Genomic DNA, 12,514 nt, shown 5'->3' with positions numbered 1-12,514 from the left:
CCTGGGCTAATCCCTTATGGGAGAGGAATGACCCGGTGATTCACGTGTTTACCCGTTTCGTTGCCTTCTTCCGTACGGTATTCGACGTACCCGCTCGCTCCGCTTCTGCTGCCAAATTGCTCATGTCCATGCATCAGGGTTCACGAACCATTGCCGAGTACGCCATCGAATTTCGTACTTTGGCGGCAGAGGTGGGTTGGAACAATGAGGCTCTAGTGGCTGCTTTCTCTCATGGTCTCTCTGATGCGTTGAAGGACGAGATCGCAGCCAAAGAACTGCCTGTGGAGTTAGAGGCACTCATCTCCTTCCTAATCTTGATTGACACCAGGCTCAGAGAGAGGCCTTCATTTAAGGAGTGGGTGCGGAGGCCTCCTAACCGTTTGGCGCCTACGTTTTCTGTCCCAACCGTGCCTCCCTCTCCTCCCACGCCTCCTGGGGATGGTTTGTCTGGTAGTGAGCCCATGCAGCTGGGGTTTGCTCGCCTTTCCGAGGGGGAGCGGGCCTCTCGGCGTCGGGAGGGTCGCTGCCTGTACTGTGGACTCGGGGGGCATTTTCGGCAGTCCTGTCCGGTCCGTCAGGGAAACGCCCGCACCTGAGATCCTGTCGGGGGCAGATCTTGGGTGGAGTTTCCTCGTCCCCGGTTTCCCGTAAAGATAAACCGCTTATCACCGTTGTCCTCTCTTGGGCAGGAGGCTCGGTGACGGCCCAGGCGCTGGTAGACTCTGGGGCTGGCGGTTTGTTTATGGACAGTTCGTTTGCGGCCCAGTACTCCATTCCTCTGCAGGCTCGAGAGACTCCATTGGTTCTCGAGGCGATAGATGGCAGGCCCTTGCAGCCATCGCAGGTTATCCACGAGACCTGCCGGTGGAGGTAGCTATTGGGGCTGTTCACAGGGAATTGGCCTGTTTCCAGGTAATTTCTTCCCCGCACTACTCCGTGGTTTTGGGCTATCCCTGGCTTCAGAGGCACAATCCGACCTTTGATTGGCGATCGGCCGAGATTCTCTCATGGTCACCACGGTGTGGGGCTGGTTGCATCCGTGGTCCGGTTAAGGTGCTGTGCACCTCCTCGGACTCTGTGCTGCCCACTGAATATGGGGAGTACCTGGACGTGTTTGACAAGGTGCGCGCCGGTGCTCTGCCTCCTCATCGTCCATACGATTGTGCCATAACCTTACAAACTGGTGCTACTCCTCCGCGTGGCAGGGTGTATCCTCTTTCGGTGGCAGAGAATCAGGCCCTGGAGGAATACGTTGCGGATGCGCTTTCCCGGGGGCACATTCGCAAGTCTACGTCTCCAGCAGGAGCTGGGTTTTTTTTTGTGAAAAAGAAGGGAGGTGAGCTGAGACCCTGCATTGATTTTAGGGGTCTCAATCGGATCACGATTAAAAATGCTTATCCTATTCCGTTGATCACCGAGTTGTTTGACCGCCTCAAGGGAGCAACGGTCTTTACTAAGCTCGACCTTAGGGCTGCCTACAACCTTGTACGGATCAAGGAGGGCGATGAGTGGAAGACCGCGTTCAACACCAGAACCGGCCACTATGAATACCTGGTTATGCCCTTCGGGTTGTGTAACGCACCCGCGGTCTTTCAGGAGTTTATTAACAATGTCTTATGTGACTTGTTGCAGCAGTGCGTGGTGGTTTACTTGGACGACATCCTGGTTTACTCTGCGTCTATGGAGACTCATATCCAGGATGTTAAGCGGGTGCTGCAACGGTTACGTGAAAACAAGCTTTTCTGTAAGCTCGAGAAGTGTGAATTTCACCAATCCCAGGTTGCCTTTTTAGGCTACATCATTTCCCCGGTGGGTTTTTCTATGGACCCTGAGAAGGTTTCAGCGGTTCTGCAGTGGCCTCGTCCCAGTGGTCTTCGGTCCATTCAGCGCTTTTTGGGATTTGCCAACTATTATCGGAAGTTTATCAGGAACTTTTCCACATTGGCAAAGCCTCTCTCAGATCTGACCAAGAAGGGCAGTAACCCTCACGAGTGGTCTCCCGAGGCCATCTCAGCTTTCAAGGCTCTGAAAGCCGCCTTCACTTCGGCCCCAATTCTGTCTCATCCCAATCCTGGGTTGCCTTTTGTTCTCGAGGTTGATGCATCTGAGACAGGAGTAGGCGCCTTCTTGTCCCAGCGTCGGTCACCCGAGGGACCCCTACTTCCTTGTGGGTTCTACTCTAAGAAGCTTTCCTCTGCAGAGTGCAACTACCAGATTGGAGACAGGGAGTTGTTGGCCATTATTCTGGCTCTCAAGGAATGGAGGCACCTGCTTGAGGGTTCTGTGGTCCCGGTCCTAGTTCTCACTGACTACAAGAACCTCACATATCTCTCGGAGGCTAAGAGGTTGACACCCCCGTCAGGCCAGGTGGGCTCTGTTTTTGTCACGTTTTAACTATGTGGTCTCTTACTTGCCTGGTTCCAAGAATGTCAGGGCTGATGCCTTGTCGCGGCAATACTCTGAGCTGTCCAGGGAGGACACTGAGCCGACCTCGGTTATTCCTCCAAACCAGATCCTGGCTGCCATTCGTACCAACCTGACTTCTCCCCTTGGGGAGCAGATTTTGGCGGCTCAAACTAACGCTCCCCCTGAGAGACCTGCTGGAAGATGTTTTGTACCTGAGGGATTGTGTACCCGCTTGCTACGTACGTACCATAATTCCAAGACTGCCGGTCATCCTGGTAGGAACCAATTGTCCTGGGTCGTTTCTCGGTTATTCTGGTGGCCATCTCTCCGTTCTGACATCGCCTCATATGTAGCAGCTTGTTTGGTCTGTGCCCAGAATAAATCTCCTCTGCACCTTCCATTGGGCCTTCTGCAACCCATTCCCAATGGGGAGCGTCCCTGGTCACACCTGGGAATGGATTTTATTGTGGATCTTCCTGTGTCTCAAGGTCATACGGTCATTCTTATGGTGATCGATCGTTTTTCTAAGATGTGCCATTGCGTTCCGTTCAAGAAATTGCCGACTGCACAAGAACTGGCTACGGTTTTCGCCAAGGAGATCTTTCGCTTGCACGGGTTGCCCAAGGTGATTGTCTCGGACTGTGGGAGCCAGTTTGTGTCCAGGTTCTGGCGCGCCTTCTGCTCCCAGTTGGGTATCGAGCTTTCCTTCTCTTCGGCCTACCACCCTCAGTCCAATGGGGCTGCGGAGCGTTCCAACCAGGCCCTGGAACAATTCCTTCGTTGCTATATATCGGATCATCAGGACAACTGGGTCGATCTCCTGCCATGGGCAGAGTTTGCGAGGAACTCGGCTGTCAACTCCTCCTCTGGGATGTCCCCCTTCATGGCCAACTATGGGTTCCAACCCGCTGTATTGCCTGAGTTGTTCTCTCCACAGGACATTCCGGCTGTGGATAACCACCTGACTGCTCTGCGCTCCTCATGGGGGCAGATTCAGAGGTCCTTGAAGGACTCAGCACAGCGCCAGAAGCTCCAGGCTGATCGTAGACGGTTGCCCGCTCCCTCATACCAGGTCGGAGATCGGGTGTGGTTGTCCACTCGCAACCTCAAGCTTCGGGTGCCCGCACCAAAGCTGGCCCCCCGTTTTGTTGGTCCTTTCCGCATTCTTCGCAGGGTGAACCCGGTTGCCTATGCCCTTGCTCTTCCTCCTGGGATGCACATCTCCAATGTCTTCCACGTATCCCTGTTGAAACCTCTGATCTGTAATCGCTTTACTGCCTCTCCGCCTCGGCCTCGTCCTATCAGGGTCGACGGCCATGAGGAGTATGAGGTGAGCCGCATCTTGGATTCTCGGTTGGTCCGCGGTCGGGTACAGTTTTTGGTCCATTGGCGTGGTTATGGTCCCGAGGAACGTTCCTGGGTTCCTTCCGCGGATGTTCATGCTCCTGCCCTCCTCCGCACTTTTCACGCCCGATTTCCTCAGAAACCTTTTGTTGAGCCACGGAGGGGGAGGGGCCCTTGAGGAGGAGGTACTGTCAAGGTCCTACCTTTCTTCAGAGCTTGTGCATCTCCATGAGCTGGCATCCATCTTGGTTTTCTGCAAAGCATGGTGGGAACCTTTATGCCTTCAGGCTTCTGCGGCTCCTCCTCAGAAGGGTGTGGTTGAGCACATTTAAACCTGCTGTCTGCAAGTGTGCTCTGCACTTGTGTCCTGTATGTTGCCCTGTTGCAAGCTCTTGTGTTGTTCCCATTGCTCTCCTGGTAACCGACTCGGCTTGGACAAGACTACTCTCTGCGTTAACCCTTTATCTGACCTCCCGTTGCTGAACCCGGCCCGTGACCGGAGTATTCTTTGCCTACCGTCTAGTACTGTCTGCTCCGTTGTTATTGACCCGGCTTGTCTGACTACTCTACTCATGTTCCCATCTAGCTCCCACCAGCTGTACGCCATTGGCGGCAGTCGTTATCGCAGCTGGGGTCACTCGGGGGCCGCGACCTGGTCTCAGGCTGCGTCAAGTCCATCCCCACCATCAGGGGCCCTGGTGAAGGGTAGCCTGGGGCTTAGACTCCGCGCCCTGAGGGACTCTGGTCTGTAGGTAGTGGCTGTCGTCAGTCGCAGTGTGACCGTACCATAGGCCTGCCTGCCCATTCCAGCGTTCCTGCCCTGACAAGGTGTGCGCCAAATACAGAGTGTGCTATGTACAGAGTGCAGAATTGAAGATTGCGTTATGTACAGAGTGCAGGGTTGAGGGGTACGCTGTGTACAGAGTGCAGGGTTGAGGGGTGCGCTGTGTACAGAGTGCAGGGTTGAGGGGTGCGCTGTGTACAGAGTGCAGGGTTGAGGGGTGCGCTGTGTACAGAGTGCAGGGTTGAGGGGTGCGCTGTGTACAGAGTGCAGGGTTGAGGGGTGTGCTGTGTACAGAGTGCAGGGTTGAGGGGTACGCTACGAACAGAGTGCAGGGCTCAAGACTGAGCTGTGTACAGTGTGCAGGGGTGAAGGGTGCGCTGTGTACAGAGTGCAGGGTTCAGGGGTGCGCTGTGTACAGAGTGCAGGGTTCAGGGGCGAGCTGTGTACAGTGTGTAGGGGTGAGGGTTGCACTATGTACAGAGAGCAGGGTTGAGGGGTGTGCTGTGTACAGAGTGCAGGGTTGACCTGTGTACAAAGTGCAGAGTTGAAAGGTGTGCTGTGTATCCCCAAGTCCCCCCCCCAGTACAAATGTTTCGCCCCAGATTCCAATATATAGCTCAATCCCCCTTCCATTAGAGAGCTCTCCTCCCACCCCAAATTGTCTCCACCAAATTGCAAAGCACCAGAGAGAGGGACTGCTACATAAGAGCAGGTACACCTTACAGAAGGAGAAAGGACAATGCAAGCTGCTAGCAGGCTTCAGGTGGAGCTTCCACCGTGACCGTGAGATTCCCCGCCCCTCCACTTCTGCTCTCATATAGAGATGCGCAGGGCAGGGAGGTTCTGAGCGGCTGCTTGGAGAGGAGCACTGTCATTTGTAAGTACAGAAGCAGCGCTTCTGTATTTATAAGTGACAGTACTGAGCAGTGACCAGCGAGTTCTGGCAGAAATAAGCCCTGGTGTCACCCAGGTGCGATGCACACCCCCCACAAAAATGCCAGGGCTTCTATTATATCCTGTGGGTTTGGCAAACTTTCACTTTATTGCCAACCTTGATTGACCTGACTATTTTCTTTCCTGCCTTAACCCCTGCCTAGGCCTGACTACACTCTTCCCTGCCTTGACCTGACTACTTTCTTGCCTGCCTGGACATGCCTACTGTCTCGCCTGCCTGGACTCCCGCTTGAACCTGACTACTTTCCTGCCTGCCTTGACCTGTCTATTTTCTAGCCTGCCTTTACCTGCCTATTTTCTGGCCTGCCTGGACTCCTTCCTGGACCTGCCTAGTCTCTTGCCTGCCTGGACTCCTTCCTGGAACTGACTACCCTCTTGCCTGCCTCTGCCACAGCAGTTTTTAACAGGGGCTCACCAACCCTATCAGATTTTTTATTTCTTTTATGTGGAGATTGTAAGAGGAATAGCTGCAAAATCCATTTCATAGTAGGACTGAGGCAATCAGGCTCTACTGCATTGTACAATTCAACAACCTAACATGTCTCTGTCATTTGGATCTGGAGAAATTGGATGCTCGGGTAGTTTTACAGAGGTTGAGCAGCACAGGAAGGACCACAACAATATAAGCCTTCTTAGTCCAATGAGAAGGCTGGACATGGGGGTGGAGCAGGAAAGCAACAGGCAAATACTTACTTTCCTGTTGTCCACACCACTGAACACCACTCCAAACCTGAGAAAATAGTCTCCAAAAGTTTGCTATCTGCACTTCTGGGGGTGTCAACCCCTGGGTCCCCCACAATTCTCACTGGTATCCCCTGCTCACCTCCATCTCACTGAAGGACTTAGCATATGAAGATTAGTGAGAGGAACCAGTGAGAGTGGACCCCAGGGTGTCGGTTTCCCAGTGGACCAAGTTTTCCCAGGGTTGAAGCAGTGTTTGGTGGCACAGCAAGTTATATGGCTTTTACATTTTACTTTTTGCAGCAAAAATGCTTTAATGTTACACACCCGTGTGAAAACATAGTCAAACACTGTCTGGAAGTGGTCAAGCAGACGTGGATCCCGAGTCTCCTGATATCCGAGCAGGAAAGCAATCAGAGCTTCTGTGTGCGGCCACCACATTTTCATACTCCACTCCAACTGGAAAAAAGGAAATCGGAATTATCTACATACTGCACAATGTATGAGTAAACCTAATCTTTCTCTATTCATTTATGTCCTTACAGGTAAGACGATACAAGAAGAGAATTACTGTTCCTAGGGAATTTACAATTGGATAAAAGAATGAATAGATGGATGGGAAATATGCTTCTCTCAAAAGAAATATGAAAGCAAAAGGGAAGAGCTGGCCGCAATTTGACATACAGGATTTATCCCAATGAAACAGGGAAAAAATTAAAGTTGAACTTTGCCCCACTCCCAAATCCCAATTAATCACCACTTTTTTTTGTTACATATTCCCTTATATGCATTTTATCTGTGTATTTAGCCTTTTGCCTGGAGTTCAGCTTTAATGCTCCACCATATACTAACAACAGCCTAGTAGCAGTTGGTGTTAGTTTTGGGTAATGGGCCTTCCTTGGATGAGAAGCCCTTCTTTCAAACTTCATGTTCACCTGTGTAGGGCAATGCCCATCCACATCTTGAAAGGAGAAGAGACCTCCATGCTCTTGATCCCACCCAGAGTGAAATGGCAGCAACACAAACTTCTCCACCGCAGTTTGTCTCAAAGTATGGTCAGAGTGCCTCATGGCGTGGCGCAGAAGAAACCAGCCAGCCTCAAGGGCATGTCCTGTGATGGGAAAAAGAATATTAGATAAAAGCAAAAGGAACAGTTCGTGTCTATGAATATATATATGAACATTCTATACCAGGGTTCTGATGCCGGCCCAAACAGCCTGGAAGCTCCTTTCCATCCTCAGATACGTTCTCCAAAATGGCCTGGCCATCACGCTAAAATAAATTCAAGAAGGCTCAGAGAGAACATCAATGTACAATTCACCAAAGGTCATAAAACCTTCAGTAACCCTGCAATACATTTAGATTATTCCTTTCCTCCTTATTTCTGACTATACTAAGTGCTGCCTGTGCATCTGGAAATTTTATATGAATGCAAAGGCATGGCATATGCATGCACAGACCTATCTCACCTACAGTCACGAGCAAAAGTATTGTTAATTCTCTACACTGGGTATCATTTATCCTGGAAGACTAAGGGCATACTGTGAGTGCAGGGCTTCATGAACCCACCCCTTAAAGGGGCTCCATCATAGTACCCTGCATTCATAGTGAAATGATACATACAGCATGATATGACCAGCCTAAAGACTTCGGAAAAGTCAAGGATTAAAGGTTTAATTGTAAAGAGGGTATTATCTGTATTTACGGTTTCACAATTTACTGGAAACAGAATGGAAAGAGAACAGGGAGGCATTTTCCTATTAATATCTTATGCTCTGCTGTATTATTTTATATTAGGATTACAATTGGAAGCCCTTTGTTGAACATTTTTAGTTTTTATGGATAAAAGAACTTTTACATAAATTTTGGAGGCTATTATATTTAGTTTGGCGACCTTATGGATAACATTTTTTTAAAAATAAAATCAAGCAAAAAAAAATAAAAAAATAAAGTAAAAAAAAAAACCCCATAAAAGCATATATCCAGATGATGGACCTAGACTGCAAATCTTTTTTAATAAAAGACTTATTTAGACTCCAGAGAGAGAGATATCATATTACCCCTGTACAAATCATTAGTAATACCTCATCTGGAATATGCAGTTCAGTTTTGGGCACCATTTCACAAAAAGAACATTGGGGAACTGGAGAAAGTACAGAGAAGGGCAACTAAACTGATATGAGGCATGGAGGAGCTCAGCTATGAGGAAAGATTAGAGGAACTGAATTTATTCTCTCTTGAGAAGAGGAGATTAAGGGGGGATATGATCAACATGTATAAATACATCAGTGGTTCATATAGTGAACTCGGTGTAGAGCTATTCACCCTGAGGTCATCACAGAGGACAAGGGGGCACTCTTTATGTCTGGAGGAAAAGAAATTTAATCTTCAAACACGGAAAGGTTTCTTCAGAGTAAGAGTTGTGAAAATGTGGAATAGACTCCCTCAAGAGTTGGTTCTGGCCAGCTCAGTGAATTGCTTTAAAAAAGGCCTGGATTATTTCTTGGATACACAGAATATAACTGGATACTAACATTTATAGGTAAAGTTGATCCAGGGAATATCCGATTGCCTCTCGGGGGATCAGGAAGGAATTTTTTTCCCAGTAGGAGCAAATTGGATCATGCTTTGCTGGGATTTTTTTGCCTTCCTCTGGATCAACTGTGGGTATAGGAATATAACTATTTTTTTTTTCTATGGTTGAACTGGATGGACTTTTGTCTTTTTTTCAGCCAGATTAACTATGTAACTATGTAGTAATTTTGCTAGGAAGCAAACATGTGACCCAACTGCCTAGGCCTTATGAGCCCTGAAGAGAACCAGAAGCAGCATTTTCCCCAGGAAGAATTAGAAAATAAACCTTTCTCTAGCTCCGCTTTTAATTACTCTGTCAATAGTCCATTTTTGTGTCAACATTTAACTATAGGTAAACTTTAATATGAATTGAATGCAATGTACCCAGATTCAGTAGGCTTTACACTATGCTTCTGAACAGGACTGTAGCCTGATTCTATGTTGTCTGAGAACTATTTAGGGAGGAAATTGTAACCCGAGTATACACCAATTAGCATTTTCATGGGATCAGAAAATAAGGGGGCCATAAGGGTTAAGCAGTCTGGGAAGCTGATTAAATAAGATGAATGATAGGATGAGTGAATTAAAAAGGATAGGCCAAGCTTTTTTTTTTTTAGGAATGCTCATTTTATTAGCTCCTGTGTTTTTACATTAGTTTTATGTTCTTAAAGGCGTTCTAAACCCTCCTACCTACTTTTGTTTTTCACTTACATAAGATGTGCATTGATCATGTCATTTTATGGTGTCACTTGTTGCCCTCCTGTGTTCAAACATGAGGCATTCAGCATGGTACTGCACAGATAAATGTCTGTAGTCTAAGAACTGACACTTCCATTGAAGAAACTATATATCCCACAATCCCTGGATCTCTTACTAGTGCTCTGCAGGTGAGAGCTACACAGTAATGAGATCTTACACAGACACAAACAGGCAGAGCAATTCACGGAGAGACCACCAAGCAGTCTTTCATCACACTAGCACTCCCACGTTTGTGATGACTCTCACGTTTATGATGAAACACAGGAAATGGCAAGGCATGGACTGGAGACACTGTGTGACCTGAAATATAAAAAGTTGACTGTCCCTATGGCAAATAGGGACATGCTAGGTGAATGGATACCTGGACACAGGAGAACTAATCAGCCATTATACTAAAAACTGCAGCCACAACACATGAGCTCATCATTGCAAGGTAAGGCAAACAATTGCCATTGGAAAAGTATGCAATGCTTTTGAAAGCTGAATTCTAGGAAGATACAAAAAAAATAAAGTCGCTCTGCAAACATTAAAATGATTGCAACAGGTAAAAATTAGAAAAAAAAACCCAAAAACAAACATTTTATACTAACCTGCTCTGTGCAATGGTTTTGCACAGAGCAGCCCCGATCCTCCCCATCCTCTTGGGTCTCCCACCGACTCTCCTGTCACTTCCCACTGCTGAGTGCCGACTTCCTATGGGGGCCCCCATCTATGCTCACTTCTGTGTCCATAAGACACACAGAGGGTGGCTCAGTCTCGCCCCCTGCTCCCTAATCAATGGCTGTGATTGACAGCAGCAGGAGCAAATAACTCCTACTGCTGGGTCTGAGCCAATGAGCAGGGAGAGACCTGGGAGAGCTGCTGATCTTATTGCTGGATCGAGATCGGGCTCAGGTAATTATTGGGGGGAAGGCTGGGAGGGGAGCTGTACACTGGTTTGTTTTGTACCTTCATGCATAGAATGCATGAAAGTAAAATAACAAAAAAAAACCCCAAAAAACTAAAAAAAACACTTCAGCCTTTAGAACCACTTTACATGTATTTCGATGTATTTCGTTCACAAGCAGTGTAACTACTTGAATTGACTAGGGATTAGCCACTTGCAAACTAATGTACAGCAGAGTGCAGACTGGGAAAGACAGAAGCAGCACAAGGAGCCAATCAGTTGTGCTGCAGTGCTCACGTGCTAACATATATATGTTGATAGGAGGAGAGAGCAGAGTAATAGATGAACTCAAGCGTGATAGATAAGCTCATTGATCTGCTACTGTTCTTTTTACTGTCAAAACACAAGATTGGGGAAAAACAAGACCTGTAAGTGTTATTTAGCTGCAGCAGATAAAAATCAGGTCCAGGGCTGTACCATGTGGCAGAGCTGTGTACATCTCAGTACTGGATGGACAGAAATACAAATCATTTGGCAGGCAAAACTTCTCCCTAATGTGCATTGGTATATGTATATTTAGCACTCTGGCTGTGTGCAGCCTTCACTGCCATCTCCTCCCAGTGTAGTTTGGTGTCTCAGGTACCCGCATAGGCATGTGCACAGGGTGTGCCTGAGCACACTCTAATCACCCCGTGTGCATTACTATTATTGCTCTGTGTGCCAGTGAGGAGATGGGAAAGACCTCCCGCTGAGTGTCTCTGCTCATAAGAGAAGTGTGGAAGCATTTCTCTTTCACTCTGAATCTGAAGGTAGAGAGATAATGTGCCCGCAGGGAGATCATAAAGATATGTATGTGTGTTTGAGCTTTGGGGCGCACATCCTAATGCAATAGACTGCGCACAATTTTGAGTACCTGCATGTGTTGCAGAATCCTCTCCACACTCCAGGATCCCAGTTCCTCATATTTCTTTGCTGCATCTTTATCCTCCTCACACAGTTGGTCCACCAGGTTTAACAGCATCATTGGCACTGCCATAGAATTCACAGGATCAGCTCCCGGCAGCTCTGGCCTTCCCAATCCCGATGGATCCTCTCTCGCCCAATGTACAAGCTGGTCCATCATCTCTCGTGCTGCTTTCTAAAATATAGATTGGTAACGTCATTGCTGATGATCCAGTCTACAAGTATGACCATACACAGTGCATGTGTATATTTTACCCCACTAAAAAATAAAGAAGGTTGACCAGGAGCTGCTTGTGCCAGCTCAGTCACTGTGCTGGAAGGATGTAGGCAGGTGGAGTGGAATCTGTTGAGGGCATTGTCCCCTTATGGACTATTTCAGGGTCACTGACTGACTGGACATTGCAACCTCTGGAGACCTCAGATGTCCATCTTGACCAGGAACCCTATATATAGAGCCTCCTACATCATTCAGGCATGCTTGGAGTGAGTGGAAGGTCAAGGACAGAGACCTCGCTAGCTAGGGAAAGTGACTAGCGCAGGGAGAGGTTGCTGGCAAGTAGGGTAAGAACAGGGACTACTCCTGCAGAGAGGAAACATCCCAGTATCTGGCTTATCCACGTGGCACTCTCCTTAGCAGCCATACAGTCCTGTCCAGTGCAATGCAAACCACCACCCGTCCAGTGGAAGCCATCCTCCTGTGCTACAGGCTTTAAGCCTGGTAATACTGTGAAATCACCAATTGCTACCTTGCTGTGAAATCACCAATTGCTGCCAGTAAACCAGTGTTATAAGAACTGTCATCATTCATGACTAATAATTTATAAATATGCAATTTACCAGATAATTACATCAACGAAGAGCTGTGTGTGTGGTCTCTCTCTCTCTGACTGGGTACCTTGAGCCTTGGACTCGCCTCCAAGCGAACATTGAGTGCGCTCTTAACCCAGAAACCTCAGCCACCATAGAAAACAAAAATGTGAGGCAAGTGGGTTTTAAGGCTTCAAATTGTTTTTCTGCCTTTTGGCTAAGATCAAGTGTAATATCAGTGTCCAGCAGTGGTACTACACCACTATTCTGGCTTTTTGGTAGGAATGGCTGGCTGTATAGTATCTCTCTGCTGGCATGATGGGGGTTCTGAAGGTTTTTTTTTTTTACAAATTCTC

At 48.0% G+C, this 12,514-nt stretch overlaps 1 protein-coding gene across 1 annotated transcript in view; it reads right to left on the bottom strand.

Moving 5' to 3' along the window:
* RENBP (renin binding protein) overlaps positions 1–12,514 on the bottom strand; it is a 34,662-nt gene that overhangs the window by 7,194 nt on the left and 14,954 nt on the right. Inside the window, exons 5-8 of the mRNA XM_089659098.1 lie at positions 11,302–11,526; positions 7,360–7,441; positions 7,105–7,280; positions 6,497–6,628 (exon numbers count right to left, since the gene is read on the bottom strand). Coding sequence (XP_089515224.1) covers positions 6,497–6,628; positions 7,105–7,280; positions 7,360–7,441; positions 11,302–11,526 — 615 coding nt within the window. The remainder of the gene's footprint in view (positions 1–6,496; positions 6,629–7,104; positions 7,281–7,359; positions 7,442–11,301; positions 11,527–12,514) is intronic.

The sequence above is a fragment of the Staurois parvus genome, unplaced genomic scaffold (assembly GCF_062004578.1).
Source record: "Staurois parvus isolate SC_StPar_1 unplaced genomic scaffold, SC_StPar_1.0 ptg001132l, whole genome shotgun sequence".
NCBI classification, from domain to species: Eukaryota; Metazoa; Chordata; class Amphibia; order Anura; family Ranidae; genus Staurois; species Staurois parvus.
Note: the sequence above shows the minus strand (reverse complement) of the source record. Positions and strands in the feature narration are given on the sequence as shown.